This window comes from Mesoplodon bidens (genome assembly GCF_964165515.1).
Source record: "Mesoplodon bidens genome assembly, chromosome: 10".
In the NCBI taxonomy this organism is placed as follows: Eukaryota; Metazoa; Chordata; class Mammalia; order Artiodactyla; family Ziphiidae; genus Mesoplodon; species Mesoplodon bidens.
This window is the reverse complement of record NC_138172.1, coordinates 15,771,267-15,791,442: the sequence shown is the minus strand read 5'-3', so window position 1 is coordinate 15,791,442 and position 20,176 is coordinate 15,771,267. Positions and strand designations below refer to the sequence as shown.

The 20,176-nt window shown below is 36.6% G+C and overlaps 1 protein-coding gene across 3 annotated transcripts in view; it reads left to right on the top strand.

Moving 5' to 3' along the window:
• CHL1 (cell adhesion molecule L1 like) overlaps window positions 1–20,176 on the top strand; it is a gene marked incomplete at its 5' end in the record, with an annotated part of 79,159 nt that overhangs the window by 14,872 nt on the left and 44,111 nt on the right. For 2 of the 3 annotated variants that reach the window (XM_081246889.1, XM_081246887.1), the window contains 5 exons: window positions 5,242–5,364; window positions 6,420–6,590; window positions 7,542–7,589; window positions 9,390–9,510; window positions 14,084–14,268. In XM_081246889.1, coding sequence (XP_081103015.1) covers window positions 5,242–5,364; window positions 6,420–6,590; window positions 7,542–7,589; window positions 9,390–9,510; window positions 14,084–14,268 — 648 coding nt within the window. The remainder of the gene's footprint in view (window positions 1–5,241; window positions 5,365–6,419; window positions 6,591–7,541; window positions 7,590–9,389; window positions 9,511–14,083; window positions 14,269–20,176) is intronic. The other variant, XM_081246888.1, reaches the window with a different exon arrangement.

Here is a 20,176-nt window from a genome sequence, read left to right as displayed (position 1 = left end):
ATGTTTTTTTCTGAACATTTCATGTAAATGGAATCATACAATATATGATCTTTTGCATCTAGCTTCTTCCACTTAGCCTGTTCTTTGTGATTTGTTCATGTTGTAGGATAAATCAGTAGTGTGTTCATTTTTATGGCTGAATAATATTCCATGATACAGATATACCACATTTTGTTTATCCATTCACCAGTTGATATCCATTTGGATTGTTTCTAACTTTTGACTATTACAAGAAGAAATGTTAGCAATAATTAGTAATGTTAGGAATATCCATGTGTAAATTCTATGGAATTTTAAAAGCATTATTTACTGTTTGGGAGAGTGTTTTGACTGTCATGTGATTAATCAGGATGCTTAAAAGTGAGAAAGATAGCATCCTGTCTTATTCTTCCTCCTCTACATTGTCTTGATGCTGCATGAATGCATATTATCAGTGATTGACTTATTAGTTCATAGACTAAAGAATAAAAGAATGAATAAAAGTAATAATGCAATATCTACACACTATTAAAGTAATGTAAGAAATGGCAGGCTTAGGGATGAAATCATCTGTATACTGTTTTAGTGGAAACCAACTTGAATTTTTAATGTGCTGGGTTTCTACATTTGTACAGCTTCCTCCGATTCATCAGGTCAATTTCCTTAAGACATATCTTGGCTATTTACTGCTCTGATTTGGGAGGGCTAGCAAAAGCAGGGGTCCAGTAGCATATGTTAACTTCTTCTACTAATATATGCAAACCAACCAAAGAAGATCAATTTGTTCAGTTGAGAGTGCAACTTAGAGTTTTAAAGGTTTAATTAAGGCCCGGGATTTTGCTCTCATCCGTCAGAGTATGTGAATGACTAGAATGAAATGGGCTGAATTGGTTGTCCTTCCTTAGTGTGAGTTCATAGACTGAAAGGCAATGTTATTTCTCTGTACTTCTAAGTGGGTTAATGGGGTACACCACAGGAAATGGGAATCAATTAAATCTCTTTGCACACAGAAACTGGAGTTAAGGGTGATACAGCATGTGAGCTCAGTAGCATGCATTCATGATAATGGTGCCAGACTGTAAGCAATTTGCCGAGAGCACATTCAAGGGAAATGAAAGGCACTCAAAAGCTCCCCAGGCCAGTCCTGTAAACAGTGAGAAGTCAAAATAGATAAAGTTTTTTGGCATAGGAAGGGCTGTACAGAATAATTCATTGAACAAATCATAGGTTCTCCATGAAATACATAGTGTTTCTTCCCTCTGGCCCCCTCCCTATTTTCTTTAATAAAATTAATTCCAAATAGTTACATAAAATTGCAAAAGTTTTTATGATATAGGCTACACGAAAAATCGGAAACAGCAGCAAAGGAAAGCCCTTTGTCCCTTTGCCCATCTCATCTCCATACAATGTGGCTGGGTGTACCATGCAAAGTGAAAACATCTGAATAAGAGCCAACATATATTGAGTGATTTTTAAGTGCCTGGCACTATGTTAATTGATTTATATGAAATTGTTTATTTAAACTTTGACACTAATCAATGTATTAGGTGTCATGACAGTTTCCATTTTATGAGTGAGGAAACTGAACCACATTAAGTAACAGGTTCAGGTCACATAGTAAGTGATGAAGCCGGGATTCAGCCCTAGGCAGCTGGCTCCAGAGCACGTGTATAACGCGATGCTACACAGTGTTGCCTATGCTTTGATCATTCTTTTGACACATCTTCTAGATGAGTCAGAAAGCATTTTACTTCTTTGTTGAACATACCTTGGCAGTAATTATCAGACTCACAGAGTGGTAGAGAATATAGGGAGATTTGATTTTATTCTTTGGGTGCCAGAGAAAGATTATCTGTAGTTTACATAACTTGATGGTGGTTAAGTCACCAGTATCTTTTCATTGAAGTGATTTGTTAGAAAGATTTGTATTTAATTAAATTACTCTGATGCCATTTCATTACAGTTCTTTACTGTTAAGTGTGTTGGAATGGTGGGACTCTACAGCTTGCTCTTAAGAAATTTCTAACCTAGTGAGACTTTTGAGGACCCCAGAGAGATGAAAGGATTCTAGGATGCCAGAGAAAAGTAAAAGGGGGCACAGAAGGGTAAAGATATTGGTCTGAAGCTACATAGCCGTTAGTTTTAGTGTCTGGGCTAGAGCCTAGTTTATCCTGTAGGCTATCCTATAGATAAAAAATACCTTTTTCAGAAGTCTTCTGTATTTCACGTACAGAGATGTTATTTTTTTCAGTATATTAAGTTGAAAGAATTAAGATGATGAGTTTCAAAACCAATTGTCAGCACCTCAAGTTGTAGAGCCCCTAGAGATTTTGTATTTGCAGGTTTGCCATGTGTTGATAGCTCCAATAAGAAGACTAGCATGCAGCTGCTTTGTCTCTAGGAAAGGTTTTTCATGCTAGATGGGTTTTCAGGAAATTGTACCCTTGGAGTTGTTACTAGAAATCTGTCTGCTACACTGAATAGTAAATGTGGAAACTTACTGGAGAACAGTAAAGATATGAGTGCTATGATTTGCTTGATTTTTTGATGCAGGTAGACTGATAGGGACAAAATGTTCATAGCTTCATCTAGACTTGATTATTATGGGATTTCCAAACATTTTTAAAGTCCTACTTAGGTAGATGCTTATGTAGAAGTTGGTTCTGATTCCTTTGCAAAGAGATCATTCCATGGTCAAGTCCAGTCTTACTGAAACACAATTAAATGATTTTGTTTTTGGTGATGATGGAGCACTCATTTGAAATGTTTTGGTAAGCTAAAGCAGGGTAGTTGGCTCACGCAAAAGAAAAACAATTGTTTACAATTAATTTTTTAAAGTATTGCATCTGTCCAGACTCAACAATGCTAATGTTTATACCAGAGAAACACAATTAGCAACAGTCATTGGTTGGAGTTATTTTTAAATAGACTCATTTCTTTATTTGAATTAAGGTCAACTTCATGCCTGCTGTTAAGTTGGAGTAATTAAATTTCACATTTATCTGTGGATGTTAACATGTTCACTTTTTAGCTTTGCATCAGACTCGCTAAATAGTTTCAGAGTCAAAGAGTAAGACTTAAGAAAACCTGACAAATTTATGTCCTTTACAGTGTTTATTCTTAGACCTGAAATTATTAAATATATAAATATTCTTCCCTATTTCCAGGTATTAATTTCGTCTTTGGTTAAAGCTATTCCAAAGATTTATGGTATGTGATAAAGGTTTTGTAGACTTCTAATTTTTATTTTATTTTATTTTTATTATTGATGCCTTGGAAGCCAGTTGAATAACATAGTTACATTTTTGTAATTAGAATTTTATAATGTAGATTTAATTAATGCAAGGATGATAGTGCTTCACTGGCAATACTATCTGTTTGAATTATTAAATTTTTACTGAAGAGGAGGCTCTCCAATTAGGGCTTTGTGCAACTTCATTAGCTACTTTACAATAGATACCACCCAGAAAACTGTATATTCATATTTGGCACTGTAAAGTTTGCTGGTTATAGAACAGGATTACATGCTCCTTCCATTTCCTAATCTATGTTTCCCTTCCTCTTTTGCTGCTTGTATCTGTATATAAACAGATTCAATAACTGCCATGCAACACAGCTAACTTCAATACCAACAAACACCGGGCTTCAGTTATAGCAAGTTTCGGTAAAAGGTGATTTGAATTTGGAGCTTAGGGTACATACTAGTTTTGTAAGTTACTCTACTTTACTTGCATAAGGTACACTTTCTGCAAAATGACTTGCATAACATTTGTCAGTCAAAGCTAAGTCTTTACCAAATAGGTGGTAATGATATTTTATCTACAAGGTAAAGGTAGGGAATGTACTCAGCATTCTTTCCCATTTTTTGCTGGAAATTTCATGCTACCTAGAGCAAAAGGATGATTCCAAAATAGTTACCATCTCAGATGTATTTCCAGACTCACTAGGAGAAATCTGTTACAATGAGTTGACCATGAGGGAATCCACTGAGGACTGTCACATGACTGATGCCTGCCTTTTGAACTGGCAAAAGCAGTGTAATAACCACACTGCCCCCTGCAGTGTTAAGCCTTGAAAGGTCCTTGAATTTAGACAAAAAGCAATTCACTGTAACCAGCTAGTGCGTCGATAAGAAATGTCAGCAAATTCCCTCAATCACTAAGGAGTGAGGTTAGGGGGTGAGGGGCAAGGGAACAAATATACAGGAACTGCACAAAGCTTCTCAAGAAGAAATTTTACAATAAATGAGTATATCTTTAGACTCCCAAGAATAATGATAATCTTTTGTGAACCATAATTTAAGAATGAAATACAGAGATGGAAAACCTGCTAATAAATTCCATGAGGTCAGGAAGGTTATAAATACCTTCTTAAGGTCCTTCTCGTCCATCAGAGTCTGAGTAATTCTATAATGCAAATTCCCATAACAAAGTTGAAAGGTATAAATAATGTTGAGGCAGAATATATTTTGAATATTCCTAAAACTATTTTATAAATAACTTCATAGGAATATCAAACATTGGTGTCGGATTTCAACTTCTGCCCAGTTGTGACTTATAATCCCAATGCACTGATTTTTAGGAAATTGATTCCAGCATGGGAAAGAAACAATATGCTGAAATACTGCAAACTCTCCTTTCCTACATCAATTCCATTTCACTTAATATTTCATTTACTGGGAGAGATTTCAATGTGAATGACTTTCTTTGCAACATACAGTGATCATGTTTGGCTTTTCATTGCATTCGTACCATTTTCCCCAGGTGGGCTTTGAATTGTTTATTTAGTTTGATTATGCTCTGAATGGAATATTTGCCAATCACATTCAAGGGCTTCACAATAAAGCAAAAGACAGAAAATAAGTATCTCCCTAAAAATAAATCACAGTGTTTGGAGAAAAAAGATTCCTTATCTATCAAAACTTAAAACGAGCAACTCCTGTCACTCACAGCTTACATGTCTGCACAGAGAAATATGCACCAGCATACTGTTGCCTTATTGATGTCAGAGCAAAAAAAATATTTGTTGTCTACAGTTACAGAATGCAGAAATATTTTTAAGGTTGTATAAGGATGCACCACATATTTTTAACAGTATTTTCCTCTGCAGGAGAGATACGAGAACCAAGATTTGGGGTGTTGAATTTATTAAAAATGCTCTAATTTTTAAAAAGAAGAATGCTTTAAGATATTACTTGTAACGTTAAAACATTACTTGTAACATAAATTTTAAATAATGTCTTTAAATGATTTTTTATACCAGATGTTCCAAAATTCCCAAAAGAAAAAATTGACCCTCTTGAAGTGGAGGAGGGCGATCCAATTGTCCTCCCGTGCAACCCTCCCAAAGGCCTCCCACCTTTACACATTTATTGGATGAATATTGGTAAGTAATGTTCTGTTGAATGCATAAGGGCACATTTTAATTTCATGCATCATGTAAAATAACATACTGGAATTAAAGATAAAAATTAATATATGGTTGTCAATGTGAAATCAAGTAGATTTTAAAAACTATTTCTATCTGTTGTCTTCTCTAAGTTCTAAATATACATGGAAGCACTAGAAAACCACTAAATATGTTTCTTGATTTTGTCATATCTGGAAAGAGTAGAGGATTTATTTTATTGATATGATAAAGTATGTCTATGAAGGAAATGTTTTTTGTATTCCAAACAACTTACTTACCTTTGGGATATTATCCATGTCAAAACTGAGGATGGCTTGTATCTGTGTTGCTAGCTTTAAATTTCTCTGTTAATAATGTTGTACCCACTTCATACAGTGACGCACATAGAAATTAGTATTAACTTTTGTGTTTAATTTGTCAAAAACTTTTACCAATTTTTGATTTGGAATTCCAGCTTCTTGTAAAGCCTACTTCTGGCATTTGCCTTAGCAGGGCTCTCTAAATGTTTTCCCTTTGTGTCCCACAGAGAAAAATAATAATCATACAGCATTTGAAAGAAAGCAAAAGAAGCTACTCTTGGCTGCAGCCAAAGTTCCAGATTCCATTCATCTTAGAACTTTCCAGGCTGTATCCATGGAAGAGAGATTAATATCTCAGACACACTTTTGTGGAAATTTGTTTTGAAGAAATATGATCCTAATAAAATGAGAGTAATAATAAGGCCATTATCTGAATTGGACCAGTTTTCAGATAAGCCACTGCAGACCCATAAAGCACAGGTAGAGTCATGTATTATCAGGAGAGGTAGAATGCCCAGACTGATAAGTGCACTCCCGAGGGTTTTGTTATTTTTTGTATTTTACTTCTTACTCACTAATTGCTTTTATAGTAAGACCAGACTTGCGAGGAATAGGAAGAGCCGACATGAAAAATAAAATAAAATTCATATAAAGGAGAGGATAATGAAAAAAGGAGATGAGACATGATAAAGGACAGTTGCCCCTTGTAATGACAAGATACTTCTTTTCCAGAATTAGAACACATCGAACAAGATGAAAGAGTATACATGAGCCAAAAGGGAGATCTGTACTTCGCAAATGTGGAAGAAAAAGACAGTCGGAATGACTACTGTTGCTTTGCTGCATTCCCAAGATTAAGGACTATTGTGCAGAAAATGCCTATGAAACTAACAGTTAACAGTTGTAAGTCCAAATAATTTATCGTGCCAGCATGAATGGGGGATACAAATGTGTCTATAATTTTATTCTGGTTGAAGCCAGTTAGAGCTGGGTTGATATTTTCCACCAGTGTTTAGTTCAACTCTAGACATGTCATCCCAATGAAAGAGGCATCTGCAGCTGTACATCGACAGTAGCTCTGTCTCCTGCATCCAGAAAATCGAATCTCAATTCACAGTACAAATGTATTTCACTTGACGTCTGGAAGGTCTAGTCATTTCCCCTGGGTGAAATACACAAGGAAATTCCAGGGTTTTCTAAGCAAGTCTCAGGCTCTGGATCTCTGTGATTTTGGATAAACCGGCAGGCTGACAATGTGGGAGAAAAGAATAGAGTCAAAAATAAAAAGAAGCAGTATTACAATTTTTATCGCATCAAGCTTTTTTGTCCTTCCCAAATTGGCAAACTTACTTGAATTGCTCCTCTTTCCTAGTTAATTCTGCAGATGCCAGTCTGGGTTCCTACATTTAAAAACAGTCCTTATTAGTGGGAGAAAGAACCATAGATTCAAAGGGCGGAGATAATCTCCAGCAGTTCACTGACTGAGTAATTGGCTCTGGTGGAGTCAAAAGTTGGCATGACCATTCCATTGTCTAATTTGGTTCATAATTTTTTCATCATTGTGTGTAGATTCACTATGCCAGGGCTTCACTATAGCATCCCTTTGGCAACCTCAGTTCTCTTTAATGGAGCTATAATTTGTATCTTTTCCACCTGGATTTCATCTGTAATAGTTCAAGATTAAACTCATTATAAATATTTTCAACTATATCCCCAAAGGTGCTTTTCTAGTGAAGCATGGTTATATCTCATTTTGTAATTTTTCTAAGAGAAAACTATGGCTTTTCATTCTGTTTTGATATCTGCATCTACCATTATGTTTGTGAGTTTTTTTCTTCCATTTTTTTATTTCAGTAAAGCATGCTAATGACTCGAGTTCATCCACAGAAATTGGTTCCAAGGGTAAGTTGATGACGTGCAGAATGTTGACATTTATTTTCACCTACGGTAGCTCATTGTCATCTTAGAATTTGAATTTTTCCTTTAATACCCTTGTGAGTTTATTAAAATACTAATACTTTTAGTAAGGAAACTCCTTAGCGTAGAGGGTTCTATTTTCTCCCGTCCCCATTAAATATATGTAAAAAGGAGTGATATTTATAAATGCATAACTATATAAATACACCTATATACTTATAGATGATATAATTAACATAAGTAAATACACATATATAACACATTTTTAATGGAGTAATTAGTATAGGTCTCCCAAAATGTCTCTCATGGTTGATCAGCAGTTTGGTTCAGAGCTGTTACACGAAGAAAAGGAAAAAGGACTGGTTGAGTGTAACAGACATAGGGAAAGCGTTGGGTGTAAGAAAGTTAAATGGTTATTTTCCTTGCAAAACCACTTGGAGTACTTAATATACAACTGTCCATTGTGACTCACTGAGAAAGAATATAGGTTGCAGCATTTTCCAAACTCATTTTTCTATGAAAAGGTTTTTATTTTTTTTCATTTCCCATAGAACACTTACCACAGTAGTGTTCTATGGAAGATGCCTGAGTAAACCTGAATTATATAGTAGGCTGTTTTTCTGTAAAGAAAAGAATCATTTGTTTGAATGCGACAAATATTCCTTTTAAAACGGGCACCAGCATTGAACCCTCCATGCTTACTTAGATATCTAATACACTGGTAACATCGGCAGGGCTGGATGAGGGCTCCTCTTGGTACAGCCTCAGTTTGAAAATGGACTGACTAGGTATATATGGCCAACATCATTTCCTTTGAGGTCAATAATACAAACATATATTGTCATATCTTTCCAGCACTCAATAAAAATCATTGCACATACTACATGTGCAAAATTATTTTTCAAGAAATAAACACTTGGAAGGAAGCTATAGCAAGGTACACACAGCTGCCAGTAACTTTCATTCTTCTACTCTGATAACAGCACGTCACCTGTTTACTCTTTGCATATCACATCAAATTACATTGATATTGGATGTGAAACATAATTTGTGTGAACACTTGGAAATGAAATCAAAGTTTGCATTGAAAATGGAAGTTTCCTCATTTTCCATTGTATTTGAAAGTATTCTTAGGAAAATAAGAAATGGAACATTCCTTACCCAGTTACTGAGAATGCTTCTGAATCTTTCCTACAACAGTGTTTGTCTTTGAGGGCCTGAGACTGCAAGTAGAGTCACCTAAAGAGCTTGATAAATTTATAGATGCCTGGTATGCACCACAGGCTTCCTGAATCAGAATTTCTGGGTGCAGGGCCCAGGAAGCTTGTCAAATATTTAGGCACATTTAAATTCAAGAAAAATACACACGGCCATCAAACATGAATAGGTATGATTAAAATGTAGAATATAAAACCATTGACTGTCAATTAAGGGCTTTCATCAAGAAACTAATTATCTTGAACAGTGTTTGAACTTCTGAATTTGAAGATGTGGGTTAAATAATAACCTTCATAAAACTTGATGCAACACTTACTTAATGCATCTGAAGGGCAACCCATGCTTCGTGGTATGAGTGGAATCTATTTAAATGGGAATATATTAAAATGTGTGAAATACATGTGAAGTAAATGTGTGAAAATAAATTAAAATGTGTGTGTAAATATACATACACACACATAGGTCCATATGGTTAAATATTTTTTAACAAAGATTGAGTGCCAAAGGAGTTTACTTTTCTTAGTTTGAAAAAAAAAAAATCTGAGCCTTTTCTGTTCTGCTTTGTAGCGAATTCAATCAAGCAAAGGAAACCCAGACTACTGTTGCCTTCTCCGGAGAGTGGCAGTGAGTCTTCGGTTACCATCCTCAAAGGGGACACCCTGCTGCTCGAGTGTTTTGCTGAAGGCCTGTGAGTAACTTGACCCCGTTCCTGATTTTTTCCATTCTGTTCTGTAAAGAATAAGGTAGCAGTGAAGGGTGTGCCTGCATGCATCTTTAAAAATGATTTCTTTAAAAAAAAAAAATCCTGTTACTACATCCCTGGAGAAAGTAATCTGCACTTCACTCTACAGATTTCAGGCTGTGACTGAGATTGATTTATAATTAGATCTCTCTGTCAGTTGGTGAAAGTGTGAATGGAGGTGTCAGTGACAGCATTCTCCTTGGCTCAGTCAGCAGTGGGATGCCATCCTTAGAGCATGAGGTTGATAGGAGTCAGCCCATCACTATTAGTGCAAGGTTTGTGTCTCTCTGCTGTATTATTTGTCCTGCCCCTGCTTGTTAATGTCTTTTCAGGTTCCACGGAGCCCTATTTATCTATTATTTCACCCACCTGTCCTTTGCACACAAGCAGGTCCAGATCATGCAATTTAAGAGAGTTTCACATCAGAACTAATGAACCAAACTTTTTTCACGACTGAAGAAGTACACTTTTCCAAATCTTCCAAGTAAAGGCTAATGAGTCTTCGCTTGGTCACCTCTTGAAATTGTGACTTTATTGAGTAACTACCGTAAGTCAATGTAAACAAGGGCCATCTTAGTTAATACTTGGTCATACAAGGTCACTTGTTTCCTATCATCATCCTTCTATGCTTACCACAACATACCCATCCCTGTGATTGGGAATACCATGAGAAAATGCATTCCACCTTACTAGCACCCAAGTTTACATAATCAGTTTGTAAATTAAGGGCTTTGCACAGCTGGGCATCTGGTTCATGAACTAGAGTTTGAAATTCATTCTCATTCATAATCCAGTGTATATTCTGAATGGGTGGTTTTAAATTGGATTATGAAGAAAAGGAGCAGATTTTAATGGTTTTACAACCCCTAAGCTTTGTAAATTTCTCTTTCCATCCAGCAGAGATATTCAGGTTGCTTACCTGTCTTAAATTGCCAAAGTGTATGATCGTAAATTAATTAGACGTGCAGGGACATGGCCTCTGTTTGGGAATTTGGTCTCTGTATTATGTGAGGAGATGAAAGATTCAGGTTCAGTTTGAATCATGTTGGTAACTGCCTACTCTTTTGTTCTTATTCATATGGGTTTATAGTGGTAGAAATTAAATTCTTTCAGGGTTCATCACTATTCTTGGTTGACTCTTCGGGCAGGGAGAATATGTCAGTAACCTTTTTTCCTATCTCTCACAAATGCTATAACTTACCTCTTGAGTGTCCCGGCAACTGCATGGATTGTCTTCAATATAATAGAAAAGCTCTCATGTGCTTTTTGGAAAATGCAATGTCATGAGGCAATATAGAAGAAGAAAGTGAACGTCAATATGTGTTGTCTTTGGGGACTTGAGGATGCCTGATGCCTTGTCAGAAGAGTTTCACCTGAAGTGGTTTCTTCTTACTCACTGTGGGTTTGGGGTGGGAATCCTGGCTGATCCGGTTGCCTTTCAGGTGAAGGTGATACATCGTAAAACTTTTAGAGTACCTGAAAAATTTTCTTCTTAGAAGTTTTAAACTGCCGTAACAAATATAATTATAACGAGGGCATTGTCCTCTTTATTATGTGTCAGGCACTGTGTTTTGCCCTTTACATACAGTAGCTCATTTTTTTTTAACATCTTTATTGGGGTATATTTGCTTTACATTGTTGTGTTAGTTTCTGCTGTATAACAAAGTGAATCAGCTATACGTATACTTACATCCCAATGTCCCCTCCCTCTTGCGTCTGCCTCCCACCCTCCCTATCCCACCCCTCTAGGCATTGACATATGTACATTAGCTCATTTTATCCTCACTGTTTCTCATGACAGTTATTCCCATTTGCAGGTTAGGCAAATGTAGGCCAGAGAGTTGAATTCACCTCTCTACACTTAGTATGAAGTGGAGGCTGGAATTCGATCCTATTTGTCTCCAGAACCCTAAACTCTCTCTAAATTTAACCTCTTTGGCATATTTCAACCAAATGAACTGTTTTGTTCAGTTAAAGGCAGGTGAACAAAGGATGGCATTACCCCTGAATCTAAAGAAGTGAGTTATAGTAGATGTTTCAGAAAATGGCTATTAAAAATGAAAATATTGATACCATTAAGTAAAATGGGAAGGCTTTCACAGGGAAAGGTTGAAGGGTTCAGATTCTACAGATTCTGTAAGGTGGAAACTGAGAATAGTTAAAATGACATTGTGAATTTCATTCAGAAAAGAAAAGAAAGGTGTTCCCTCCCCAGAAGAAGTGCAGACAGTGAGTCCCTCAGTGGAAAGACCATATCCATGGGCCAGTGCACACTCAAGTCACACCCTGTGAAAGCTTCAGTAGGATTAAAGGCAAATTCCCTCTGCTGACTGTTGGGCTCAAATTTTCTCTCTTTTCTCTCTGTTTTGTAAATTCACGAGTTTAAGCTAGGTACGATTCCTTTGCAAACAAAGGAAGTATAAGAATTAAAGTTGGCTGGGCAAAGACCTGAACAAAAGCTTGAGATGATGACATGGTGTATATTTATGTATAAAAATGGATTAAGCAATATATTTTCCTTCAAAAATTTATTGTTCTAGTGCTGTTAGTAAATGCTTATTAAATTAAAAAAAGAAAGAAAAAAATTAGCAAGAATATTGCTGGACCTTCTTGCAATGGTATAGATGTGTCCTTAGATGAATTATGTCTCATAGTCATATGATACTTACAGATAATCATTTTATCCCGTTCTTTCAAAGAATAGGTATTAGAGGATCAGACTGGTTTCCAAGGCCTAACCAAAAAAAAAAAAAAGATTTTACAGCAAGTGAGATGCTTGTACTATTAAAGCATGGACTCACGAAAAACTCCTGATTTGGAGCAACTGAGGTCCAGAGCAGCCTGTAATTTGGCAAATTGCCATTTTGACAGATGGCGTGCAAAGCAAGCAGTTAGGAGGCGTGGGTTATGCATCCTGTTGGGTGGTGTGCTCAGGAAGCCAACAGCTAACATCTCTCACAACTGCCTGTCTGAGCATCATTACTGTTTCCTACAGAAGTGTGTCATGTACTGTAAGCCTGGTAAAATAAAAGGTAGTGTTCCAGATCTGTAAGGCTGGTAAGTACTTGAGCCTCGAGGGAAGGGGAAGAGACTAGATGTGTGTAAAAGACCTTCATCTTTACCTCTAATATTTTTTGCATAATAACTGGATTAGTTTAACCACCGCCTAACAATACAATTTAAGATAATTGACACAAACAATATGAATTGTTCAATTATTAACTAGTAACTAAGTTGCCTACAAGCCTATATTCCAAGAATACACGGTTAGAAAGGAAAAAAATAAAAGAGTTGGAAAAGCACAAATAAAATAGAACACATTGATCAAAAGAACAAGTTTAGTCAGGCAAATTCAAGTTCTAATGTGTCATTTATTACCCCAGTGACTTGAAACAAATTAACTTCTTGAACTTTAGAATCCTCACTGGTAAAATGATGATAATAATGATCACATTTAGAACATACTCAGTAACTTTCAGGTATTAATGATAAAAAGAAATATAGTGGGAAGGAAAAAAAAATCATCAATAAAGCAACAGAAGTGTCTTCCACTCAGTCATATAGCCCGAGTGAAGAGGAGAAAAGAAAAAAAAAAAAAAAAAAAAAACTCCATCAGTTAAAATCAGGCATCAGTGTTTTCCACATCATTTTTAAATCCAAAAGTCTAGAGGGTCCCACTTCTCCCAATTGTCTGGTTTTCATGAGATGGGATTTTTCTGTTTTAAATGCAGCTGGCTTGATTCCTCCTTCTTGTTTTCTACCCAAATAAGGTGGAAAAATGTTGCTGTGTTGGTGTGTGACAAGTTATCAGTTTGGTTTTTGTTTTGTTCTTTTATCACTTGTTTGTTTTGATTGGGTGATCTAATCTTTCTAAGCAAGGGAGATTTGGTTCATTCCTCTATTGGTGTATTCCCCCATCAGGGTGGAAAGCTACCTGGGTGGCCAGGTCTGTGTTGCAGAGCCCACCTTGCCCTATAATGAGCTATTCCTTGTTCCAGACAGCATGTTGGGCCCGTACATCTGAGTCTTATTGTCCAATGTCAGCTTCATAAGGACTAAAGGGGGTACCACAGTTTCCTGCTACTCGCTGTTGGGCCTTACTTTATCGTGTTTTTCAAACTCTTCTAGGGAAGAAGGCCGTTATTTCTGGCCCTTTCAAACCACCCACAGGGAGATAGCACACTTGAAAAATACCTTGTAATATTTCTACAGGTCCAGTAATCTGTCATTCACCTAACCATATCTATTCAGCACTTACATGGAGTTAGCCCTCTCCGTGGAGGAAATAGAGGATTTCTGAGGAAGCAACTTAGTGAAGGAGCTGACAATGAAAGAGACTTGATCCAACCCTGATGTTCACCATGGATGGTGGTGGGCAGGTCTGGGAAGCCTGATGTTTTTCAGTGGAACTCTGAGTGCAGACCTAAAAGCACCACAGTGAGGGATGTGTCCTGTGGATTTCTTTACTTTTTATTTTTCACTTAAAATAAATGTTTATCATTTATGTATTGTTTCACAGACCAACTCCACAGATTGATTGGAACAAAATGGGAGGTGATTTACCAAAGGGAAGAGAAACAAAAGAAAATTATGGCAAAACTTTGAAGATAGAGAATGTCTCCTACCGGGACAAAGGAAACTATCGCTGCACAGCCAACAATTTCTTGGGATCAGCCATTCATGATTTTCATGTTATAGTAGAAGGTACGTTTCCCACGTTGATTTATTTTTCTTCTATTAAAAAAAAAAGGAATCCATATGTAGTCAACCTCTAATGCATATATGTTAAAACAGGTAAGCTGTTTCAACTTTAAATTCTAGAGAGAGCAATGGAATATATTACACTTCAATTAATCAGGTTTGTCATTTACCCCACAAAACCACATAGAAGGGACAAATGACAAGAAAAGATCTCTGGTTAGGGACTGAACACAGATGACTTCCATTATTTATTTGAATAGTCACTAAACCTAATCTCGTATATCATCATATTATGAGAAGAAAAATTTATTTTAATATACATGTGACACTGCATAATATGAAATCTTAAGTAAGCCTTACCATGGGAGAAAGTATGATGATGGGCTTGGAAGAGACCTTGGACTTTCCCAGTCCTGTCATTAACGTCCTGTGTCCTTGACCAATTTACTTCACCTTTCTGAACCTCCATTTCTTCACCAATGAATTGAGGGAGTCAGACAAATGATTGTCTTAGTTCTTTCTTATTTTGGGGTCCATATCTTGGGTTCAGATGATGTTTAATATGTTGCTAACGGGGAAAGAAACATAGACAGTATGGCATGTTATTTCTCTGTCAAAAGGTCCAGAAAAACACGTTATATTCAAATCATCTTTCTGTAAACAAGCCTTTTGAGCAATAGAAGTTGGGCTCTTGTTCGTTGTACTCATAGAAATAAGTAGGTGATGATGTCACCATTTAAAAAGAAGGTAAGCCGCAATATGTAGATAGCAGGGTTCTGCCTGCTGGGCAGATATAAAGGTTACCTAGTCATCCTATGAATTTGATTGAAGCAGATTATTTTCTGTGGTTCTGATCACATTGAGGTTTCTGTGTATGGTGTGGTTGACTGTATTGATCAAATTAATGGGGTGATTACTGCATTTGTACTTATTTAGTGCTGTGTAGGCTTAACTATTGAAAGGAATGGTCTCCTTCAGGTTTCCATTTAGTGAACTGGTGCTCTAAGGCTTCCATTTTTATTCCAATAAAGTTCACCTCTTAAAGATTCATTTTGCACAAGGAATGCCTAAGTAAACGCCCACTGTTTTAATTAGTGGAAAAAAAAATACTCAGACACAAATTATATTCACAAGTAAATGTGAAGATAACTGTTGTAATCATGCTGCTGTTTGGAAGAGCAGTGTATTTCCAAGACCTCCCTCACAATGTGTGTGATTGGTTAAGTTAGGAGGAATGAAGAACCAAAGATGAGAAGATCGTTTCCCTTCAACACAAGCAAAACCTGTATAGGAGAAAGCCTAGTATTGTGGATAAATAGCAATATTTGTCAACAGTGACATATTCCTCTGACATTAAATTGTTCACTAAGAAATTCAGAGAGGAAGAGTTTGAGATTTATTTTTTTCTCTTAATTTTAGTCATCGTTTGATGCCTCTACATAATATGGCTATACCATGCAACAAGGGTGTGTTTCTGTAACCCCCTGACCAGCACCCCGCCTCCGCCAGCACATACCCAGGAACCAGACAGGTCTCATTGTTAGCTGCTCATACTCCGAATTGCTGACTATTATAAATCCTTCCAGATGGCTGGAACATTGCTACGGTAGCTGAATATTTTAACAATCTGGCCATGGTTTTCTTGACTGTAAGACTGAAGCTTTCAAAAGAACTGCAAAGGTTGCAAAAGGAAAAAATAAATCAAGGATGTAAAATTAATTACACAATTTAAAATGTTGACTATAGGACTCCAAAGGAATATAGTTTTCCCGAACAAATTGTCCTCACTATTCATAAAACAGCTATTAGCACTATTGAGATGTAAATAATGTTTTTGTGAGGAACATTTAATCCTTTATCCTTAATGAGAAACTACTAAATGTGCCCTCAGTTGTATGTTTTAGGAGTTTTTCTTCACCCATGCAAGTGAAAAGCAAACTGAGCTCAAGAAGTCTTTTTTCTGTTAAGTGTGAAAGCAGTAAATATATCCTTCATTAATCATATGGACGGCTGAGTTCACTTTCATTCAATTTTCTTCTGCCTTCCTGCACCTTCTTCGTTCCCTTTCTTTGTCTCTTGCTTGGAAACTCAAATTAAATAACAAGGATTAGCCATATAGGAAAAGAGCAGTGTTACCGTGAACTTTGAAAATCTAGCCCATTCTGAAAACACTCATTGTGCTTAAGTAAAAGTATGTATTTTACTGTATTCTCTATATCTGTGATACTTTTTCTTTATTACTAAACACAATCAAACTCTGTAATTTAGGCTACAACATTCTAAATAGGAAAACAAACCGCACTTTCAAATCCTATGATATGTATAAGCAACAACAGCCGGGATGTCTTGATGAGGCACATCTATCCTTTCTAGGAATCCATGGTCTAAATATAATATTACACATTCAATGAAAAGAGATCTATTAAAATGGTATCTAAAACTTTCTAAATCCAGAAATCAAAGTATGACCACAGTTGCATTTCCACTGATTATATAAAGTCACGGTACAAAAGTTTACAGCACAAACATTATTATCATGTAAGGCTTTTGAAACTTAGTAAGTATAATAGAAAAGTATTTATACATAATTATATACCCATAATTTTGCTGCATTTTAAAAAGATGTCATGAACTCAAATGCAATTCAGTCACTGATCTATTTAAGAAAGGCTCATTTTCAAATAAATTTATTTCCAAAATGTTGCAATGAAATTCAAGTTTGCTGAACCTAATAATTTTTGATTTGTTAGGATATAGATGTTTTATAGAAATCTGTTATAAGAAAATAACCTGTGTTGTATGTTTCATAGGTACCAAATTTCCTGTTTTATTTTGCTTTCTGTCTAGTGAAAAACATCTCTAATTAGCTTGCTTATCACATTCTAAATGTTCAGACATCTGCATCTCAGTTTTGAGCAGTGTGAGAGAAATTTATCATCTTATTTTTTAATTTACAATTATGACTAAATGAGTTAAGTTTCAACGTAAGTTGTTTTCATCAGTTACCATAGATTTTAGGATAATAGATAAAAGACTGGGATTCAATGATGCTGTTTTCTCTCAGAGTTTTCCATTTTAATCATTCTTCTCTCTTGAGCCCTTTTTGCATCCTTTCAAATAGATCTTACCTGTCAGGAATAGAGTTGCATGTTCCAACCTCTGGAAAAATCTGTTCTCTGTCCCTGCATGCCCTTAGCCTCACTTCAGCCACCAGACATTTCCTGTCCTGTACCAGTGTCCTCAGGCTCACCATGCATCCTATTGTCAACAAAGTAGCAACGAGGTAAATATGTTCAGTCAAGGTATGAAATTATGAGATTGTGAATGACCAGCAGTCAGTGATTCCCTCTTGTCCAGGGCCCCTTCCTTTTTCTCTATGCCTTTTTCACTGGAGTCTTTAGGGATCAGTCATTTCAGTTCAACTGAAAATTACCCCACGTGCATCTGTTCTCATTGTGCCAGTGTCGGGGAGAAAGAAATTTTCCTCTTTCCTTCTATTTTGTTGTGGCTCATCTAAGAATTAAATTGACATGAGACAGATTAACAGGAGAAAATAAAACAAAAGTGTAATAATATGTATACATGGGAGAGAGCCAGAAAAACTGAGTAACTCACCCAAATGGCCAAAGCCTCATCTTCAATACCATCTTCAGCTAAAGACAAAAAAGGATGTTTGGGACTTCAGAGGGGGACAGGACAGCATCTCCAAGGAAGACTGGAGACGGAAGAGCAAATGTTTGGTACGCAGATGTTTGCTGGGCCAGACAGAGACAGTGGGACACAGAGTGGACTCTAATCTCTAGGCCCTGCAGAGCTTCCCCTACCACAACTAGCCCATGTTCTTGGCAGATATTTCTGTAGTAGCTCTCTTCCAGAAACAGGCCTTCTATCTGAACTATTTTAGGCGGTTAGTGGGGAGGTCAGAGTTTCTTCCTGAGTCTTTTGGGCCTTGATTGTTTTCAGCTCAAAATAATCTGCATGCCAAAGAAATATTTTGGGGTGGCAGATTTTGTTCCCCTATACAAAGCAGAGGAGTCATCAGAAAGAGAACAATTCTGCCGTGGCTCTTCAGAGATCACTAATCTGGTGATCTAGTCTAGGTGCTCTCACTACGTATCCCAGTTGTGAGATTCTCAGTCTGGGCTGGAATTGAGAGCAGTGTCATGACAGGCCCAAGAAGAAACTGCTCTGAACAAGACAGGCTTGAAGTCCCTTTCACGTTGCATGGCCAATTCTACCTTTGCTCAGGAACAGCTTCATTCTTCAGGAGAAACAGGGATGAGAAGCATAAAAACAAATTTCCAAACATTTATAAACAAAGCTTATGAGAAGGGGTTCAGGTACAGTTTAACGATGATTTCTAGTGGATATGCAAAACCTCGAGTCAGTTGATAGCTGTTGTGGAAGCGTGGATTTCGAAGCACAGAGTGAAAGTTGGTAAAGCTATTTAGGCTTGGTTCCTATCTGTGATCCAAATTAGTGAAATAGTAATGAGTTAGAAATAACACCACGTTTACGTCGGCGTCTCGGTGCTGATCACCCAGTAGGTCTGCAGGACCATGGAATGGCAAGAACAGAAAGCGGGGCTTCTTTTCCTGGTGACCCTGGGCAAGTTAGATGATTCTCCAAAGCTCAGTACTCCATGTGTAAGGTGAAATGGTTGGATAAGATGGTCATTTAAGGGTTTCCCTGGTGACGCAGTGGTTGAGAGTCCGCCTGCCGATGCAGGGGACACGGGTTCATGCCCCGGTCCAGGAGGATCCCACATGCCGCGGAGCGGCTGGGCCCGTGAGCCGTGTCCGCTGAGCCTGCGCATCCGGAGCCTGTGCTCCGCAACGGGAGAGGCCACAACAGTGAGAGGCCCGTGTACCGCAAAAAAAAAAAAAAAAAAAAAAAAGGTCATTTAAGCACCCTTTACCTAAGATCTAACAGTAGTAGATCTAAATACAGATACCGAAGGATTAATGAAATTTGTACGATGAGAATAGAAATGGAAATCTTGATTTTATTATTCATAAAGATTTAGGGAAAGGTCATAATTACATGGTATCCTTTATTATTTTTATTGAAATATAATTGACATATTACATCATTTGTTTCAGGTATACAACATAATGATTTGATATTTGTGTGTATTGCAAAATGATCAGCACAATAAGTGTCGTTTTCATCCATTACCACATAGTTATAATTTTTTTCTTGTGATGAGAATTTTTAAGATCTAATCTCTTAGCAACTTTCAAATAAACAGTACAGTATTATTTATCCGTTATAGTCACCATGCTATATATTATATCCCCATGATCTCCTGTATTTTTACATGTTCTGAAAGCAATAGTCTTAGTTTTCTACTGTGAATAAGAAAAATTTCATGTTTTTTCTCCAACTCAAATGTTTAATTTCACTGTGGTTGTATGAAAAGACCAAAAGAAAGTAACACTCACATAAAAAATGCAGACAAACACACAAAAGCTAAAGCCCTTCACCTCGGAGGGTCATGTGCAGTTTATAATTTGGACTACTGCATTTTACACTAAATGACTAAATATTTACAAATTGTAGATTATGAAGACACATATATAACTTGGAATTTAACAAGTCCACACCCTGTTGAATAATTACAAAGCCATGTCTCTTGCTCGGACTTAAACTTGCCAGGGATATTTGTATATTTTTGTTTTCCCTGGTGAATTTATAGACTTTTTTCCCCCCCACATAATCCCTCTTTTCCTTAAAAAATGGTTTAAATGACATTTTTCATTTTATACATATATGTATCTTAAAGACTTTCCTTTCTGACTAAAAATGGAAATCCAGAAATGTCTTGGGGAAAATAAGCAACACTTGATGGGAATTACTACCTACCGGTATTGTGCAGTTTTCTCTGAAATCAAATTATCCAAACCATCCA